At 37.0% G+C, this 21,024-nt stretch overlaps 1 protein-coding gene across 3 annotated transcripts in view; it reads left to right on the forward strand.

Annotated features, from left to right (window-relative positions):
* The window catches only part of ARSB (arylsulfatase B), a 185,170-nt gene that overhangs the window by 89,023 nt on the left and 75,123 nt on the right, over positions 1 to 21,024 (forward strand). For all 3 annotated transcript variants that reach the window (XM_057494051.1, XM_036914142.2, XM_036914141.2), the window contains exon 5: positions 280 to 523. In XM_057494051.1, the coding sequence (XP_057350034.1) occupies positions 280 to 523 (244 nt within the window). The remainder of the gene's footprint in view (positions 1 to 279; positions 524 to 21,024) is intronic.

Raw genomic sequence — 21,024 nt, forward strand, 5'->3', positions numbered from 1 at the left:
TTAGCCAGGGCTCTATCCCAAGCAGTTACTTTCAGGGGACTTCCTTGTCCTTAAATCCCATGGGGGATTTAAAGGTCTTTTTGTCAGATTTGTGCCACACCTATGTAATGGAGAGTAGTGTCAGGTGGGAGAAGGGTAGTTGGTATGGGAGAGGGTGAGGAGAAGTTATCTTTTTTGTTCTTAAGCTCTTTTTATCAACAACACACACAAAAGTCTTCTGTTCTTACGTATATGTAATAGTTAACATCGCCCTCATACCAGGACCTAATTGTGTTTCAGATAATGGAGGGCAGACTTTGGCAGGTGGCAATAACTGGCCCCTTCGAGGAAGAAAATGGAGCCTGTGGGAAGGAGGCATTCGAGGCGTGGGCTTTGTGGCAAGCCCCTTGCTGAAACAGAAGGGTGTGAAGAACCGGGAGCTCATCCACATTTCCGACTGGCTGCCAACGCTGGTGAAGCTGGCCGGGGGAAGCACAAATGGCACCAAGCCTCTGGATGGCTTTGATGTGTGGAAAACCATCAGGTACCTGCATGTCTTTCTCTTTTTCTTCACAGAACAGAAATCACAAGTATAGCTGGACTCTACTGACTGAGAATGATAGCTCTTTTGTGAAAAATGATAGCTCAGCTTACAAATCAATGACTTTTTTTTTTATAAGAAATGCCTTTAGAAATATTTTAATTACATATATGTTTTAAGTTCTGGGTTTGAGATTGTGGCCCTGTGTTTTACAGGAAGAGAAAGATTGCCCTCAGCCACTCACACTCTGCAGGAGGTCTTTAAGTAGTGAGGCTTCTCACAGAAGTGGGATAGGGTATTGTTTGCTGCCTGCAGGGTGTCAGGGGCCCTGCCCTGTTGCCTGCCGGGAGACTGGAGGACCAGGCAGAGGGAAAGAGCTGGAATGCAAGCTAGGAACTAGCAGTTCATAAGTATCTAATGAACACCTACTATGTGCCAAGCACTGTTTTAGGTGCAGAGTTGTTAGGAGTAGACAAGATAGATAAGATCTTGGCGCTCATGGAGCTTATATTCTAATGGGGGGAAAAAGAAAATATACAAGTAAATACATTAATAAGCAAGATGACTTCTGGTAGCAGTAAGCTCTATGAAGGCAACAAAACTGTGTTGTGATGGAGAGAGTGGGCATATATCTGGGGAGCAGAACCTAGACTGAGCTTTGGAAATGGTAGCAGTGCTTTTCCTGTTTGCCACCATAGTATAGAAAAGTGGTCCCCAAATGGGGAGGTGCACACCTTCAGAGGTAAAGGAAGAAAACCATAAAACTTGTATTTGTATTTAGTTTTATCTCATCCTTTATAAGTATGTATTTTATATATAAGTAAGCTTTATATATTAGTAGATTAGTATATATATCCAATTTATAAATAAATGTACAAATATTGGAGATACTGTTTTTACTGATGGAATGAGAGTTGTCTGGTATAATAGTTTTCAGCCTCTGATGTTACAGCAAGGGGTAGTAGCTGATTGATAGGTGTCCTGGTGGCCAGGGGGAGACAACTTCCTCATGTTCTGCCTTCCTCATCCCACCCCAGATGCCCCATCTCAAAAATAATAGGGTTTCTATGCTTAGGAAATAAACTGTGGGGTATTAAGAGGTAAAGGATCATGATAACAGGTAACATACCCTCAAATGAATCAGAAAAAAATTGTTTGCATGTGCATTTCAATATATATCTCAATAGATACACAAAATGTGTGTGCGTGTGTATGTGTGTGTGTGTTTTCCTGTGAAACACATGGGTGTGCACAGAGAGGATACAAACTGAGTCAAATATTAACAAAATAATCTGGGTCAAGGGCATAGATGTTCTTTAGCTATTTCTTATTTTTGCAACTCTGTAAATTTGAAATTACTTCCAAATAAAAAGTTTTTTAAAAATAGAAAATTCTGGCAACATGGGAACTGCTTATCCACAAAGCCAGCAACTGACAGAAACCAAGTAGCTGCTGTCTTCCTTAGATGAAGTATTTCAACAGTCTCCATTGCTCCCATTCCCAGCCCAAACCCCCTTCCTTCATTTATGTTACTTACCTGGTCATGGTAGACATTTAAATTTGTAATCCATGGTACACAGTCTGTATACCATAATTTAACTAATCCCCATGTGCTGGATATATAGGCTATTTATGATTTTTTTATATTATTGATGTTCCTGTAATTAATAATCTTCCATATTAATAATTGTACAGTTTGGCATAAGATTATTTTATGCAAAGGAAGTTTGATACCACTAAAGTTTAAATGTTAAAGTTTAACATTTCCTGTGGGTTCAGAAATGGCTGGAAGAACCAGTTGGTGGGGCTGCTCAGCTTCTCACAAGCATGGAGTCTCATGATCTTTTTCTGATGAGTCTCATTGGGGGGTGAAACTAGGGACCATCCTCATCTCTAATAAACATGAAGGAAAATTGGATTCGATTAGCTTTATAACATTTTTCTTTAAATTATTTTGCAACTCAAAGTTCTCAAGTTTTCTTCAGAGAATTTATCAAATTGAAAAGACCATTTTTCAAATAGCAAAATTTAAAGCAATGGTAGTTCTTTCCTCACCTTTTCCAGCTATTATTTCAATCCTTCTTGTAAATCCTACTTGGTGGAGGGGGTCCCCAAATTGTTTTTTCTTATTCTTGCCCAAGAAGTTGATTTTTTAATTTCAAGATAATGACCATCTTATGATTTGCCATTTGAAGAGAATAGTATTGAAGTTGCTGAACCACTTCAATAGTCTTTTCTCTCATCAGATGTTTGGAAAGTTTATACTCATTATTTGCTTCTTCATACAAGATAACATTTCTCTTTTTCTTTAAAATATTTCTACCTCTATCCATGATCTAAACTTGATATGTACATATGTATTCTGCAGTTACTTTATTTTTATGTTCCTGAGTACCAGTAATATATGCTCATTATATGTACATATCTACCTTGAAATATATACTTTCAAAGTACACACAATAAAAATAATCACCTAAATCTCACCTTGAAACAGCTACCATACACATTTGGTCATATTTCCTTACAATTTTTTTCTCAGCACTTTTTTTACTTCTTTTTTCCCCTCACTTAATGTATCATCACTTTTGATCATGTCAGCCAAGAAACTCATTGCAAACACTTTTAATGACAGCATATTCTATCATATGTCCTAGCTATACTTACCCATTCCCTTAAAATAAATTTGGGTTGTTTTTTTTGTTTTGTTTTGTTTTCCAGTGTCCATAAAATTTTATTGGCTCATAGCCACACTCATGTATGTATTTTTTTCTGTTTGCAATCAATTTTATGTTTATTTTTATATCCTATTTTAACACTTTTTTGGTATCATTAATCTACAGTTATATGAGGAACATTATGTTTACTAGACAAACCCATCACCAAGTCCCCCACACATACCCCATTACAGTCACTGTCCATCAGCGTAGTAAGCTGCTAAAGAATCAACACTCCCTGGACCTCCGTCCTACATTATGTCTGCTAATAGTAATGCCCCCTTTTTTCCCCCCTTATCCCTCCTTTCCCACCCATCCTCCCCAGTCCCTTTCCCTTTGGGAACTGTTAGTCCATTCTTTGGGTTCTGTGATTCTGCTGCTGTTCTGTTCCTTCAGTTTTTTTCTTTGTTCTTATACTCCACAGATGATTGAAACCATTTGATACTTGTCTTTTTCCACCTGGCTAATTTCACTGAGCAAAATACCCTCTAGCTCCTTCCATGTTGTTGCAAATGGTAGGATTTGTTTTCTTCTTATGGCTGAATAATATTCTATTGTGTATATGTACCACATCTTCTTTATCCATTCATCTACTGATAGACACTTAGGTTACTCCCATTTCTAGGCTATTGTAAATAGTGCTGCAATAAACATAGGGGTGCATATGTCTTTCTCAAACTGGGCTGTTGCATTCTTAGGGTAAATTCCTAGGAGTGGAATTCCTGGGTCAAATGGTATTTCTATTCTTAGTTTTTTGAGGTACCTCCATACTACTTTGCACAATGGTTGAACTAGTTTGCATTCCCACCAGCAGTGTAGGAGGGTTCCCCTTTTTCCACAACCTCTCCAACATTTGTTGTTTGTCTTTTGGATGGTGGCCATCCTTACTTGTGTGACATGATAACTCATTGTGGTTTTTATTTGCATTTCTGTGATGATTAGTGATGTGGAGCATCTTTTCATGTGTCTATTGGCCATCTGAATTTCTTCTTTGGAGAAGTGTCTGTTCAGATCTTCTGCCCATTTTTTAATTGGATTATTTGCTTTTTGTTTGTTGAAGTGCATGAGCTCTTTATATATTTTGGATGTCAACCCTTTATCTGATCTATCATTTATGAATATATTCTCCCATACTGTAGGATGCCTTCTTGTTCTATTGATAGTGTCCTTTGCTGTACAGAAGGTTTTCAGCTTGATATAGTACCACTTGTTCATTCTTGCTTTTGTTTCCCTTGCCTGGGGAGATATGTTCATGAAGAAGTTGCTCATGTTTATGTCCAAGAGATTTTTCCCTATGTTTTTTTCTAAGAGTTTTACGGTTTCATGACTTACATTTAGGTCTTTGATCCATTTCGAATTTACTTTTGTGTATGGGGTTAGACAATGATCCAGTTTCATTCTCTTACATGTAGCTGTCCAGTTTTGCCAACACCAGCTGTTGAAGAGGCTGTCATTTCCCCATTGTATATCCATGGCTCCTTTATTGTATATTAATTGACCATATATGTTTGCATTAATATCTGGACTCTCTATTCTGTTTCACTGGTCTGTGGGTCTGTTCTTGTACCAGTACCAAATTGTCTTGATTACTGTGGCTTTGTAGTAGAGCTTGAAGTTGGGAGGCAAGATCTCCCCTGCTTTATTCTTCCTTCTCAGGATTGCTTTGGCTATTTGGGGTCTTTTGTGGTTCCATGTGAATTTTAAAACTATTTGTTCCAGTTCATTGAAGAATGCTGTTGATATTTTGATAGGGATTGCATTAAATCTGTAGATTGCTTTGGGCAGGATGGCCATTTTGACAATATTAATTCTTCCTAGCCAAGAGCATGGGATGAGTTTCCATTTGTTAGTGTCCTCTTTAATTTCTCTTAAGGGTGTCTTGTAGTTTTCAGAGTATAGGTCTTTCACTTCCTTGGATTGGTTTATTCCTAGGTATTTTATTCTTTTTGATGCAATTGGGAATGAAATTGTTTTCCTGGTTTCTCTCTCTGCTAGTTCATCATTGATATATAGGAAAGCAACCGATTTCTGTGTATTAATTTTGTATCCTGCAGCTGTACTGAATTCAGATATTACTTCTAGTAGTTTGGAGTGGAGTCTTTAGGGTTTTTTTCTGTGCAATATCATGTCATCTGCAAATAGTGAGTTTCACTTTTTCTTTACCAATCTGGATGCCTTCAGTATTTCTTTGTTTTGTCTGATTGCTGTGGCTACTACCTCCAGTACTATGTTGAATAACAGTGGGGAGAGTGGGCATCCCTGTCTTGTTCCCAATCTTAGGGGAAAAGGTTTCAGCTTCTCGCTGTTAAGTATGATGTTGGCTGTGGGTTTATCATATATGGCCTTTATTATGTTGAGGTACTTGCCCTCTATTCCCATTTTGTTGAGAGTTTTTATCATGAGTGGGTGCTGAATTTTGTCGAATTCTTTTTCGGCATCTATGGAGATGATCATGTGGTTTTTGTCCTTCTTTTTGTTGATGTGTTGGATGATGTTGATGGATTTTCGAATGTTGTACCATCCTTGCATCCCTGAGATGAATCCAACTTCATCATGGTGTATGATCCTCTTGATGTATTTTTGAATTCGGTTTGCTAATATTTTGTTGAATATTTTTGCATCTATGTTCATCAGGGATATTGGTCTGTAATTTTCTTCTTTTGTGGTGTCTTTCCTGGTTTTGGTATTAGAGTGAGGCTGGCTTTATAGAATGAGTTTGGAAGTATTCCCTCCTCTTCTATTTTTTGGAAAACTTTAAGGAGAATGGGTATTATGTCTTCTCTGTATGTCTGATGAAATTCAGCAGTGAGTCCATCTTGCCTGGGAGTTTTGTTCTTGGGTAGTTTTTTGATTACCAATTCAATTTCATTGCTGGTTATTGGTCTGTTGAGATTTTCTATTTCTTCCTTAGTCAGTATTGGAAGGTTGTATTTTTCTAGGACGTTGTCCATTTCTTCTAGGTTTTCCATCTTCTTAGCGTATAGATTCTCATAGTATTCTCTAACAATTCTTTGTATTTCTGTGGGGTCCATAGTGATTTTTCCTTTCCCATTTCTGATTCTGGTTACATATATAGATTCTCTTCTTCTCTTAATAAGTCTGGCTAGGGGCTTATCTATTTTATTTATTTTCTCAAAGAACCAGCTCCTGGTTTCATTGATTTTTTTTCTTTTGTAATTGGTCTATTTAGATTTTCTGTTTCTTCCTTGGTCAGTCTTGGAAGGTTGTATTTTTCTAGGAAGTTGTCCATTTCTTCTAGGATTTCAAGCTTGTTAGCATATAGATTCTCACAGTTATCTCTAATTTTTGTATTTCTGTGGGGTCTGTCATGATTTTTCTTTTCCCATTTCTGATTCTGTTGATGTGTGTGTAGATTCTCTTTTTCTCTTAATAAGTCTGGCTACAGGTTTATCTATTTTGTTTATTTTCCCAAAGAACCAGCTCTTGGTTTCATTGATTTTTTTCTATTGTTTTATTCTTCTCAATTTTATTTATTTCTTCTCTGATCTTTATTATGTCCCTCCTTCTACTGACTTTGGGCCTCATTTGTTCTTCTTTTTCCAGTTTCAATAATTGTGAATTTAGACTACTCATTTGGGATTGTTCTTCCTTCTTTAAATAGGCCTGGATTGCTATACACTTTCCTCTTAGTACTGCCTTCGCTGTGTCCCAAAGAAGATAGGATTTTGTGCTGTTGTTGTCATTTGTCTCCATATATTGTTTGATCTCTATTTTAATTTGGTCATTGATCCATTGATTATTTAAGAGCCTATGTTGTTGAGCCTCCATGTGTTTGTGAGCCTTTTTGTGTTTTTTATACAATTTATTTCTAGTTTTACACCTTTGTGGTATGAGAAGTTGGTTGGTAGAATTTCAATCATTTTGAATTTATTGAGGCTCTTTTTGTGGTCTAGTATGTGGTCTATTCTGGAGAATGTTCCATATGCACTTGAGAAGAATGTGTATCCTGTAGCTTTTGGGTGTAGAGTTCTGTAGATATCTGGTAGGTCCATCTGTTCTAGTGTGTTCTTCAGTGCCTCTGTGTCCTTACTTATTTTCTGTCTAGTGGATCTGTCCTTTGGAGTGAGTGGTGTGTTGAAGTCTCCTAGAATGAATGCATTGCATTCTATTTCCTCCTTTAATTCTGTTAGTATTTGTTTCACATATGTTGGTGCTCCTGTATTTGGTGCATATATATTTATAATGGTTATATCCTCTTGTTCGACTGACCCCTTTATCATTAAGTAATGTCCTTCTTTATCTCTTGTTACTTTCTTTGTTTTGAAGTCTATTTTGTCTGATACAAGTACTGCAACACCTGCTTTTTTCTCCCTATTGTTCGCATGAAATATCTTTTTCCATCCCTTGACTTTCAGTCTGTGTATGTCTTTGGATTTGATGTGAGTCTCTTGTAAGCAGCATATAGATGGGTCTTGCTTTTTTATCCATTCTGTTACTCTTTGTCTTTTGATTGGTGCATTCAACCCATTAACATTTAGGGTGACTATTGAAAGATATGTACTTATTGCCATTGCAGGCTTTAGATTTGTGGTTATGAAAGGTTCAAGGGTAGCTTCTTTATTATCTGTCTAATTTAACTTACTTATTAAGCTATTATAAACACAGTGTGATAATTCTTCATTTCTCTCCCTTCTTGTTCTTCCTCCTCCATTCTTTATATGTTAGGTGTTTTATTCTGTACCCTTTTGTGTTTCCTTTGAATGCTTTTGTGAATAGTTTATTTTATTTTTTGCCTTTAGTTAGTATTTGGTTGGTCTGCTTTCTTTGGTGTGATTTTATTTTCTCTGTTGACATCTATTTAGCTTTAGGAGTGCTTCCATCTAGAGCAGTCCCGTTAAAATATCCTGTAGAGGTGGTTTGTGGGAGCAAATTCCCTCAACTTTTGCTTGTCTGCTAATTGTTGAATCCCTCCTTCATATTTAAATGATAATCGTGCTGGATACAGTATTCTTGGTTCAAGGCCCTTCTGTTTCATTGCATTAAATATATCATGCCATTCTCTTCTGGCCTGTAGGGTTTCTGTGGAGAAGTCTGATGATAGCCTGATGGGTTTTCCTTTGTAAGTGACCTTTTTTCTCTCTCTGGCTGCCTTTAATACTCTGTCCTTGTCTTTGATTTTTGCCATTTTAACTATTATATGTCTTGGTGTTGTCCTCCTTGGATCCCTTTTGTTGGGAGATCTGTGGGCTTCCATGGTCTGAGAGACTATTTCCTCCCCCAATTTGGGGAAGTTTTCAGCAATTATTTCTTCAAAGACACTTTCTAACCCTTTTTTATCTCTCTTCTTCTTCTGGTATCCCTGTAATGCAGATATTGTTCCATTTGGATTGGTCACACCGTTCTCTTAATATTCTTTCATTTCTGGAGACCCTTTTATCTCTCTCTGCCTCAGCTTCTCTCTGTTCTCTGATTTCTATTCTATTAACAGTCTCTTGCACCTCATCCAGTCTGCTCTTTAGTCCTTCCAGAGATTGTTTCCTTTCTGTAATCTCCCTCCTAACTTCATCCCTTAGCTCTTGCATATTTCTCTGCAAGTCCATCAGCATGGTTATGACCTTTATTTTGAATTCTTTTTCATGAAGATTGGTTATATCTGTCTCCCAAGGCCTCCCTCTGGGGTTGTCTGGGTAATTCTTGACTGGAGCAGATTCTTCTGCCTTTTCATGGTGATAGACATAGTCTTAGGCAGGTAGCACATGTTTCAGCTGGGAGAACAAAGTCCCTTCCTGCTTGCTGGTCGCCTTATCCTTCTCCACTGCCTGTATCGGTCACCCACACACCGCTCACAGCCTCCAGGTTAATCCCTGAGCTGCCATGAGCACGGCAGCCCTCGGGGTAGCTGAGAGCCCTGCGGGGAGTGGAAGGTGCATCAGGTGTGTTCTCCTGCGAGAACAGTGCCCCTTCACTCCTTGCTCTGACTTCCTCTCACTGTGCCAGGTAGCTGCACACTAGCAGCAGCCTCTGGGTCCAGCCTGGGTGGCTATGCACTGGGAAGAAACTCTGGACGGTTGCTGTGGGTTGGGCCACTCTCTGGCTGCTCCGCCACTGTGGCAGGGCAGCGCCAGCCGGGGTGAATGAGTGGCAGGCTGCTTATCACTGTGAGGGGGTTCAGAGCTGTGTTGCCACCTAGGGGGTTAGGACGCCTGAAGTTCCTCAGGATTCCCAGCCTGCTGGGCTGAGTGTGCCGGGACAATTCCATTGAACTGTGAACCCCCTGTCCCTTTAAGACTATCAAAAAGCACTCGCTTTTCTTTTGTCCTGGGGGCACCAGCTGTGGGGACCCACTCACAGATTTTACTTCTCTGTTTTTCTAATATCCAACACACCATGCAATGTCATCCGCACTCCCGGTGCGGATGACTAAGGCTGGGTATTTAGCAGTCCTTTGCTCCCACTCCCTCCCTGCTCTGACTCCTTTCCTCCTGCCAGTTAGCTGGGGTGGGGGAAGTTCTTGGGTCCTGCCGATTTGTGGCTTGTATCTTACCCTTTGCATGAGATGCTGAGTTCATGCAGATGTAGATGTAGCCTGGCTGTTGTACTGTATCTTCTGGTTTCTCTGTTAGACATAGTTGTATTTGTATTTTCAAAAATATATATGGTTTTGGGAGGAGATTTCTGCTGCCCTACTCACGTTGTCGCCATCTTGGCTCCTCCTCTGGGTTGTTTTTTTTAAATCAGTAACAGTGCAATGAATGACTTCTTCATAAAACCTATGTCTATTTTTGGATTTTCCCCTTAGATATAAATGATTTGAAGTTAAATTATTAAGTGGAAAATGGCCATTTAATTTTTTAATTTTTTGAATGCCGCTCAGTTTTATTGCATACTTAGAGTTGTTTTCTCATATTACTGTTGAACACAAGCTTTGAAAAAGTTTGTCTAATTCTAGAGAATGGGGAAAGTAGGTATCAAGTTAAATCTGGAAGTTAATTTTGCTTAAAGTCTATATATTTCATCATCCAACTGAAAGGTGTTAAGTAGCAACCAGAGAGACACGTACTTGAGGAACACTCAGGGGAAGGAGTACTGGTTCTGTGGTCCAGTTAAACATTGTGTAGCACCTTTCCCCACTTTGACCCCTTACTGATAATGTGAGGAAAAATATTCCACTTCAATTAATTTTTTTCCAGCTCTACTGAGATGTAATTGACATATAACACTGCAAGTTTAAGGTGTACAGTGTTATCATTTGATGTACATATAGGGAAATGATGTCCACAATAAGGCTACTTAACATATCCGCTGCCTCACATTATTAACCTTTTTTTGTGTGTGTGTGTGCTGAGAACATTTAAGATATACTATTTTTAATAACTTTCAAATATAAAATACTGTATTGTTAACTATAGTTACCATACTGTATATTAGTTTCCAGAACTTATTCATCTTAGAGCTGGGAGTTTGTACACTTTGACTACCATTTTCTTATTTTCCCCACTCCAGGCCTTGGTAACCACTGTTCTCCTCTGTTTCTGAATTTGGCTTTTTTTCCTTGAGACTCCACCATAGGTGATATCGTACAATATTTTGAGAATGACCATTTTAAAAACATTTGACACACATTATAAAACTGCTTTCCAAAAAGGCTGCCAATGTACTCTTATTCCACTCATGAATGAGAGTTCTCATCTTCACAACTATTCCTTATATAGCTTTAAGAAAAAATCTTCACTAATATTATAGACAAAATGGTCTCATTTGAACTTGAATTTCTTATATTATTAAAGAAATTAATTTTTAAATGTTTATATTTCATATGTGTTTTCTCTTTTGGAAGTGTTCACTTCATGCTTTTTTATATTTACTGAGGTTTGTGTTTCTTGCTGATTTATATGCCCTTTTTTGTTTTGCTCTTTTATCTTTTGACTGATGTATTTTGTGCAAATCTTTTTCATGTCTTATTTGCCTTTTTAATTTTGCCGATGATGTGATTTGACGTGGATATCTTTCCCATGAGTATCAAAAAAATGAGTTTTTCTCTTCCTTTTTTGTATAGAACACTTCTCAGCCTGAAATATGCTAAATATTTATCTATATTTTCTTCTAAGTGTTGTGGCTTGATTATCTTCCACATAATTTGATTATGATTCTTGAATTATTGTCAGATGATTGTGTGTGTTATGTGAGGTGAGTATCTAAATCAGAAGAGTGGGTGTTTCCCCTAGGTTTTTTAATCTCTGAACTTGCAGAAAAAAAGTGCCCAAACATGCATGAAAGTTAACATAGAACTTATTTTTATGATATTAGACATGAATTATACATTCTTTTCTATGCAATTACACACAGAAAAATATGGAAAACATTCTTTACAACGTATACCATGCTCACCCATTTTTAGTGTAATAATTAATGTCTATTTCATGATAAAAAAGGAATAACACAAAGATTTCCAAACAGAGCAAAACTTGAACTCCAGTTCATCCTATCACCAACTTTTAATATGAAGCCTTGACTTAAAGAAGTAGGAGACAGTTTCGAGATGACAGCATGTGTCATGGTTGACATCCAATCAGTTCTGATTTTTGTTTTGTTTTATTGGCAAGAATATTGTAAACCCTGGCGTGTAAAAGCCCACAATAGCAAATGGAGTCAAAGCTCTGAGGTGCTCTTTGCCAAATGAGGTTAGGCTTGAGTTGAGAAACAGTTTAACTCATTTTGAATAATTTCCTCTGTCCCCAATTCACTGAGGTTATTATCTTTGGCAAGGTCCAAGTCATTGATGTTCATCCATATCATCAAATTTTGAATTGTGAATTCACATTTCAGTTTTGAGATTATCTTGATCAAAAGTAACCTTTAAGAGTTTGGCACATGTTTGCTTCTGCCTGAGGAGAAACTGTAGAAAGTTTGGTCACCCTTAACTCCAGATTGGAGGTCTTCAGTGTCAGAATGCTGAACTCCTGGTGACTCAGCTCTTACAGAACAGGAGCTCTCCATTCTTGAGCAGCATACATAATGTTGACTGCAGGGCTTGAACCAAAAGATACAGGCAAAAATAGTGTCCAAGTATGCCAAACCATGAGAGCAGGCTTCCTTTTGTATTTGAAAATAAGTAAAATTCCTGCCCAAAGTTTAATCAAGCATTTCAAGACTTTCCTCTGGAAATCCAGCGGATTTCTATTTAATAAGTAAGAACTCCTCTCATTCTGCTCCCATGTCTTGATAAAAGAGCCTGAAAAGATGACTGGACCCCCTGGGCCTGATGAAGTTGATGCTCCTCACAGCATTAGGCAAGCCTTCATTTGGGATCAGTGGCAGAACATTGGCACCCATGCCGCACTGGCATCCGGAGCTTTTTTCCAAAGCAGCAAAAGCAAATGAATAGCCAAATGTCAGAGGCACTTGACCGGTGCCCAGAGTCCTGGAAATTTTTTCCAGTCAGATATTTATTTGGAATACCATTTTCAAGATAATGACATTTTTTGAAAAAATTTTTAAAAGTCTCATGAAAGAGGAATGCCAGTGATGCCAGTAACAGAGTTGTCTGAGCTGAGAGTATCAGATATTTCATTAGTTGCGTAGTTATGAATTCCTCTTACACCTGCTTCAAAATATAAAACTTTCAGAAGGAATAGTAGTCCTGGAATGGGTGACATTATTTGCAATAGGAGCTCCTTCAACTACTTCAGTTTTTCTTCTGTTCCAAGCCACAGAGTGTGTTTGTTATGTCTAGGGGACATGGCTTCTCCACATGCCTTCTAATTCTGAATGGTTTTTCTGCTTTTTAACTTGATAAGCAGCCTATATGTTGTTTCAGAACATTTCAAAGGATTCATACTTCATAATGTTTGTTTTTTTTAAACTTATTTTATATTTCATTGTACTTACATAAACAAAAGCAGAACCTCTAATCATAAAGGTAGGAATGTTTTTCTCATCAGTGGGAAACTCTTCAGGATGTAATAACATGACAGAGGCAGCAATCAAATATTATCTGATGACATAAAATATTTTGAAAACTTGATATGAAATTATAAAGACTTTAGCCCCCTAAAAATTCTGTTTCCAGAGGAAAGTTGAAGGGAAAATAAGTTTCTTTAAACCCCACTTTCAGATTCCATGAAGCCTAATGAAGCATAATGATCAATGAGCCACAAGTTAAGAACCTCTTGAACTGAAATATACTGTATTCCAAATATTTCCCAAGCTGAGTTTTGAATAATTATTATTGAATGATAAATTCCATCATTATTATTGTTGGATAATATTTCCTTTTTCATTGATTTATAATATCACTTCAATAATGTTTTAAGTTCTTATTAGTACTGTTACCTGTGTTGGTCCTTCTGTTTTAGTCCACTGACTTAGCTGTTCTCAGGTTAGCACCTTACTGTTGTAATCTGTAATATGCTGTAAATATACTTCTTAGGGTATACTTAAATACCTGGCAGAAGTAGTTATTCACCTCCCCATTAAATTTCCTTTACAAAATGTTCCTGACATTCCCACTTATTATTTTTTCTCATGAATCCTGAAATTAATTTGTGAATGAGTGTTTTGTTTTTAATTAAAATAAGTTAAATTATTTCTTATAAAATTGCATTGAATGAGATCAAGCCTAAAAATTAATTTGGGAAAAATGTAGATAGTCAGTAATTTTTTAAAGTTGCCCTCCACTCACTGATAGTCTTTTAATTTAAAAAAATTTTTTTTCTCTTTATTTCATTTTGGATAGATTCTGTTACTATGTCTTCAAGTTTTTTTTCTCAATATATAATCTTCTACTAATTCCATCCAGTATATTTTTCATCTCATACTTTGTAGGTTTTCACTTCTAAAAGTGCAATTTGGGTCTTTTTTTATATCCTCCATGTCTCTACTCAACTTTCTGAACATAAAGAATACAGTTATAATAACCAATCCCAACATCTGTGTCAGTTCTGGTTTGGTGGTGATTGAATGATTATTCTCCTCATTCTGGGTCATGTTTCCATGCTATTTGATCTTTGGTTTGATGCCAGACATTGTGCATTTTACCTTGTTTTGTACTAGATTTTTACATATTATTATGGTCTTCTTGCTTTGTTCTGAGATGAAGTTAGACACAGTTTGCTCCTTCTGGGTATGGCTTTTATGATTGATTAGGCAGGTCCAGAGCAGTGCTCAGTGTAGTCTGACTGTTCTCCACTACTGAGTCAAAACCCTCTCTAGTAATCTACCCAGTACCTGTGGATCTGGCTGATGGAAATAGGTGCTTTTCCCAACCCTGCTTGAATACTGGGCATGGTTCCCTCTAATCCTTTCAGATGGTTCTTACTCCATTTTGATGACCTACATCTGATCAGTGCTCAGCTAAATATTCCCAAAGAATTCTCCGCAAATCTCAGTTGGTGCAGCTTTCTCTTCTCTGGTACTTTCTTCTGTGAACTTGGTCTGCCAGCACTCATCAACCCAGGGAGCCTATTGGGTTATGCCTCCGTTTTCCTTCCCTGCACCAAGCTAGAAACTCTCTCAAGGTAGTAAGCTAGGTCAATGATAAGACTCATCTCCTTATTTTCCTACCCCTCAGGGACAACTGTCCTTTGCCTGATATCCTATGTTTTGAAAACTGTTGTTTTGTATATTCTGTCTGTTTTTCTTCAGATTATTTTAGTCAGGAGGGTTAAGTCTAGTCTGCCTGTTACTCTGTCTTGGCAAGAAGCAGAAGTGTCCAAAGACGATTTTAGCGTGTCTTTACTTTCTTAATCAAAATTTTTCTGCCTATTTTCTACTTTCAAGTATTTGCTAGTTCAATCTGTGATCATAGACCCAGATTTCTGAAATATACTATTATAGATCTTATAACTCTTCATTTCAAAGAATTTTTTTCTTCTGCATTCAACTTTATAATCATGCACAAAATAATTACATACACTGATCTGTATGTTTAATTTCTTTTAATGTCACCAACACTCCTTTTATTGCATAATTTTATGATTCTTCCATTCCTAATTTTAATTAATCTTTTGATTAGTTAGGATGTTTTAAAGTAATTTTCAGTAGAGGTATACAAATAATGAGTTGTTTTAAAATCTGTTGTGATTGGAGGACATACTTTTTTTTATTAAGGTATTATTGATATACACTATTATGAAGGTTTCACATGAAAAAAACAATGTGGTTACTATATTTACCCATATTATCAAGTCCCTACCCATACCCCAATGCAGTCACTGTCCATCAGTATAGTAAGATGCCACAGATTCACTATTTGCCTTCTCTGTGCTACACTGTTCTCCCCATGATCCCCCACACCATGTGTACTAAGCATAATACCCCTCAACCCCTTCTCCCTCCCTCCCCATCCGCCCTCCCACACCCCACCCCTTTGGTAACCTCTAGTCTCTTCTTGGAGTCTGAGTCAGCTGCTGTTTTGTTCCTTCAGTTTTGTTTCATTGTTATACTCCACAAATGAGGGAAATCATTTGGTACTTGTCGTTCTCCACCTGGCTCATTTCACTGAGCTTAATATACTCCAGCTCCATCCATATTGTTGCAAATGGTAGGATTTGTTTCTTTCTTATGGCTGAATAGTAGTCCACTGTGTATATGTACAACATCTTCTTTATCCATTCATCTACTGATGGACACTTAGGTTGCTTCCATATCTTGGCTATTGTAAAAGGTGCTGCAATAAGCGTAGGGGTGCATATGTCTTTTTTAATCTAAGAACTTGTATTCTTTGGGTAAATTCTAAGAGTGGGATTCCCGGGTCAAATGATATTTCTATTTTTAGTTTTTTGAGGAACCTCCATATTGCTTTCCACAATGGTTGAACTAGCTTGCATTCCCACCAGCAGTGTAGGAGGGTTCCCCTTTCTCTGCATCCTTGCCAGCATTTGTTGTTCTTAGTCTTTTCAATGCTGGCCATCCTTACTGGTGTGAGGTGATAGTTCATTGTGGTTTTAATTTGCATTTCCCTGATGATTAGTGATGTGGAACATCTTTTCATGTGCCTGTTGGCCATCTGAATTTCTTCTTTGGAGAACTGTCTCTTCATATCCTCTGCCCATTTTTTAATCGGGTTATTTGCTTTTTGGGTGTTGAGGCATGTGAGTTCTTTATATATCTTGGATGTTAACCCCTTGTCAGATATTCATTTACAAATATATTCTCCCATACAGTAGGATGCATTTTTGTTCTGTTAATGGTGTCCTTTGCCATACAGAAACTTTTTAGTTTGATGTAGTCCCATGAGTTCATTTTTGCTTTTGTTTCCCTTGCTCGAAGAGATGCATTCAGGAGGAAGTTGCTCATGCTCAGGAGATGTTTGTCTATGTTGTCTTCTAAGAGTTTTATGGTTTCATGACTTACATTCAGGTCGTTGATCCATTTCGAGTTTACTTTTGTGTATGGGGTTAAACAATAATCCAGTTTCATTCTCTTGCATGTAGCTATCCCCTTCTGCCAACACCAGTTGTTGAAGAGGCTGTCATTTCCGCATTGTATGTCCATGGCTCCTTTATCATATATTAATTGACCATATATGGTTGGGTTTATATCTATTAGTCTATTGGGCTCTCTAGTCTATTCCATGTGGGTCTGTTCTTGTGCCAGTACCAAATTGTCTTGATTACTGTGACTTTGTAGTAGAGCTTGAATTTGAGGAGGATAATCCCCCCAGGTTTATTCTGCCTTCTCAGGATTGCTTTGGCTATTCGGGGTCTTTTGTGGTTCCATATGAATTTTAGAATGATTGTCTCTAGTTCATTGAAGAATGCTGTTGGTATTTTGATAGGAATTGCATTGAATCTGTAGATTGCTTTAGACAGGGTAGCCATTTTGACAATATTAATTCTTTCTATCCATGAGCATGGGTTGTGTTTCCATTTATTGGTATCTTCTTTAATTTCTCTCATGAGTGTCTTGTAGTTTTCAGAGTATAGGTTTTTCACTTCCTTGGTTAGGTTCATTCCTAGGTATTTTATTCTTTTTGATGCAACTGTGAATGAAATTTTTTTTCTGATTTCTCTTTCTGCTAGTTCATCATTAGTGTATAGGAAAGCAACAGATTTCTGTGTATTAATTTTGTATTCTGCAACTTTGCTGAATTCAGATATTAGATCTAGTACTTTTGGAGTGGATTCTTTAGGGATTTTTTATGTACAATATCATGTTATCTGCAAACAGGGACAGTTTAACGTCTTCCTTGCCAATCTGGATGCCTTTTATTTCTTTGTGTTGTCTGATTGCCATGGCTTGGACCTCCAGTACTATGTTGAATAGAAGTGGGGAGAGTAGGCATCCTTGTCTTGTTCCTGATCTTAAAGGAAAAGCTTTCAGCTTCTTGCTGTTAAGTATAATGTTGGCGGTGGGTTTCTCATATATGGCCTTTATTATGTTGAGGTACTTGCCCTCTATACCCATTTTGTTGAGAGTTTTTGTGTTTTTTTTTTGAGAGGGCATCTCTCATATTTATTGATCAAATGGTTGTTAACAACAATAAAATTCTGTATAGGGGACTCAATGCACAATCATTAATCAACCCCAAGCCTAATTCTCAACAGTCTCCAATCTTCTGAAGCATAACGAATGAGTTCTTACATGGTGAACAAGTTCTTACATAGTGAATAAGTTCTTACATGGTGAACAGTGCAAGGGCAGTCATATCACAGAAACTTTTGGTTTTGATCACGCATCATGAACTATAAACTGTTGAGAGTTTTTATCATGAATGGATGTCGAATTTTATCAAATGCTTTTTCATCATCTATGGAGATGATCATGTGGTTTTTGTCCTTCTTTTTGTTGATGTGGTGGATGATGTTGATGGATTTTCTAATGTTGTACCATCCTTGCATCCCTGGAATAAATCCTACTTGATCATGATGGATGATCTTTTTGATGTATTTTTGAATTTGGTTTGCTAATATTTTGTTGATTTTTTTTGTATCTATGTTCATCAGGGATATTGGTCTGTAATTTTCTTTTTTTGTGGTGTCTTTGCCCGGTCTTGGTATTAGAGTGATGCTGGCCTCATAGAATGAGTTTGGAAATATTCCCTCTTCTTCTACTCTTTGGAAACTTTAAGAGGTTGGTTATTAGGTCTTCACCTAATGTTTGAGAAAATTCAGCAGTGAAGCCATCTGGTCCAGGGGTTTTGTTCTTAGGTAGTTTTTTGATTACCAGTTCAATTTTGTTGCTGGTAATTGGTCTGTTCAGATTTTCTGTTTCTTTCTAGGTCAGCCTCGGAAGGTTGTATTTTTCTAGAAAGTTGTCCATTTCTTCTAGGTTATCCAGTTTGTTAGCATATAGATTTTCATAGTATTCTCTAATAATTCTTTGTATTTCTATTGTGTCTGTTATGATTTTTCCTTTCTCATTTCTGATTCTGTTTATGTGTGTAGATTCTCTTTTTTTCTTAATAAATCTGGCTAGGAGTTTATCTATTTTCTTTATTTTCTCAGAGAACCAGCTCTTGGTTTCATTAATTTTTTCTATTGTTTTATTCTTCTCAATTTTATTTATTTCTTCTCTGATCTTTATTATGTCCCTCCTTCTACTGACTTTGGGCTTCATTTGTTCTTCTTTTTCCAGTTTCAATAATTATATACACAATTATGTTAACCTTAGCTCTACAGTAATATATTCTGTGGTAACCACTTGTCCATTTCTAAAGTGTTCTCAATTATGTCTTAGTTGGATGAATTCATTTTTTAATAGATTTCTCAGAATTCCTTGAATTCTTGCACAGCTAAACATTTTCTGATGTTTAGCTAAACCGGTTCTTCTGATGTAAAATCATTGTCTCATGCCTTTTTTTTTTTCTTGAGTTTCTTATCTCACTCTTTACTTGTTTTGTATATTGCTAGTGTTGATAAGTTCAATGTCAACCTGATTTTATGTTCTTTGTAAGTATCTAGTCCTTCTGTGTGCAGGCACAGAATATATTTATTATCACTGGTATTATTAATTAAGGCCTAAGACTTTCACAAGATATGTCTCAAAGGTAGGACTATGCTGGGTCAATTTCCCAAAAATATAGAGTCCTCAGTCCGTGTATTCAGTTCTTTTATTTCAAAGATTTTTGAATCATAGTTTAAATATTATGTTCCATTGTTTTATGTTTCTTCTTCAGGAACTCCAATATAGGTATTACTGAATCTTAATTACATATGTATCAATTTCTCTCTGATCCTTTATTTTTTCTTTATCTTGAATTATGTTCTCTCTTTTCTTTTCTATTCTCTATATGTCTTTATAATATTCTTCCTGTGATTTATAACGTCCCTTCATTTCTGAGATTTTTGCCCTTTCATTTCTTCCCTTAGTTCAGTGTCAGAATTTAAAATGTTTTCATTCATGGTATTTTTTTTATATTGGCAGCTGCTGATTTAATTACACTGAATTCCTGATGAAATACCATGTAACCCTTTTTTCTGCTTTGTGGCTTTTTCTCCCCACATAGTAAGGGAGTGTTTTCATTTGCCAAAACTTTTGAATTCTCATTTGCTGTTTTTTTAAACTCCCATGGTAACTTTGTTCAAATGCTGGGTTTCTTTTGTTGTTCACTTTCAGATGCATCAGCTTTTCCTGGATGTGCCATAGTGGTCAGTCTGCGGGGTGGGGTTTGGACGGTTTAGTTCATTTCTTGGGTCAAGAGCACCTTCTTCTATTGCTTCAGTGAAATGCACTTTCTTTTTTAATAGCTGCTGCCCCTTTATACCTTCTTACAATTCAGTGATACTGTGTTCTTTCAGTAGGACCCTGAGCTTTTGCCTTTTCCTTCCTTCCCTTTACCATCCACCTCTTCTTCTACTGCTCCTCTCAGAACTGGTGCCTTCCTGAGACTGCTGCTGTTGTCCTGCATACTGCCTGAGCCACTTCCTTCTGATTCCCTAGTAGCCAGTGCTCTGATCCACCAAGTATCAGACCTGCACCTCAGCATTTTGTCTCTCAGGGTGGGGCCCTCTTTCTGGGGTTTATTTTACCAGACACGATCTGAGTCCCATCTATTCCTGTGCCCCCTTTACCCTCTTGAGCAGTCTCGGTTTGACTGTGCCCCTGGGTGGGCCCTGGCACTGATTCTTCAGATCCTGGGTGGTTATTTCCTCATGTCCATCTGGAGTTTAAACATGTTCTTTCTCTTGCTTGTGTCATAGGCGTGGGCATTAGGTGGTTTTACTCTCTTTCCTTTTCAGTATGGTTTTTAAGGAGATATGTAGAGAGATTCACATTTAGGTGGCCACTGTTATTTAATGGAAATCTGGAAACTCACATGCTCTTAGGTCCCCTATAACAATTTAAGAAAAGCAGTACTAGAAACTGTAGATGATGCATTTTAAGTATGGTTTATAAAATAAAGATGGTAAGAAACTCTAACCAGTAGTTCTGCAGTCAAAGACTGTCAAGGGAGTATGTATGTGTTTTCAAGTTAAAGTGAAACATTTAAGAAACAGTGTATTATTTTTTTGATTCTCTACTTTACCAACCTTTTTTTGATACTTTTTATTAAAGTATAGTTGATATATAATATTATATTGGTTTTCAAGTATACAACATAGTGATTTAGCACTTACATACGTTATTAAATGCTCACGCCAACTAGTGTAGTCCCATCTGTCAACATGGAAAGATGTTAGAGAACTACTGACTGTATTCTCTATGCTATACTTCCATCCCTGTGACTAACTAATATTATGAATGAGATTTTTTGCGTCTTTATACCCTTCAACTATTTCACTCACCTACCACAGAGACTGGCAGATCCCCATCGTAACTACCAGTCATTTCTCAGTGTCTATGGGTCCAGTGCTGTTTTGTTCTTTTTGTTTTGTTTTGTTTTTAGAT

Source organism: Manis pentadactyla, chromosome 2 (genome assembly GCF_030020395.1).
Source record: "Manis pentadactyla isolate mManPen7 chromosome 2, mManPen7.hap1, whole genome shotgun sequence".
Lineage (NCBI taxonomy): Eukaryota > Metazoa > Chordata > Mammalia > Pholidota > Manidae > Manis > Manis pentadactyla.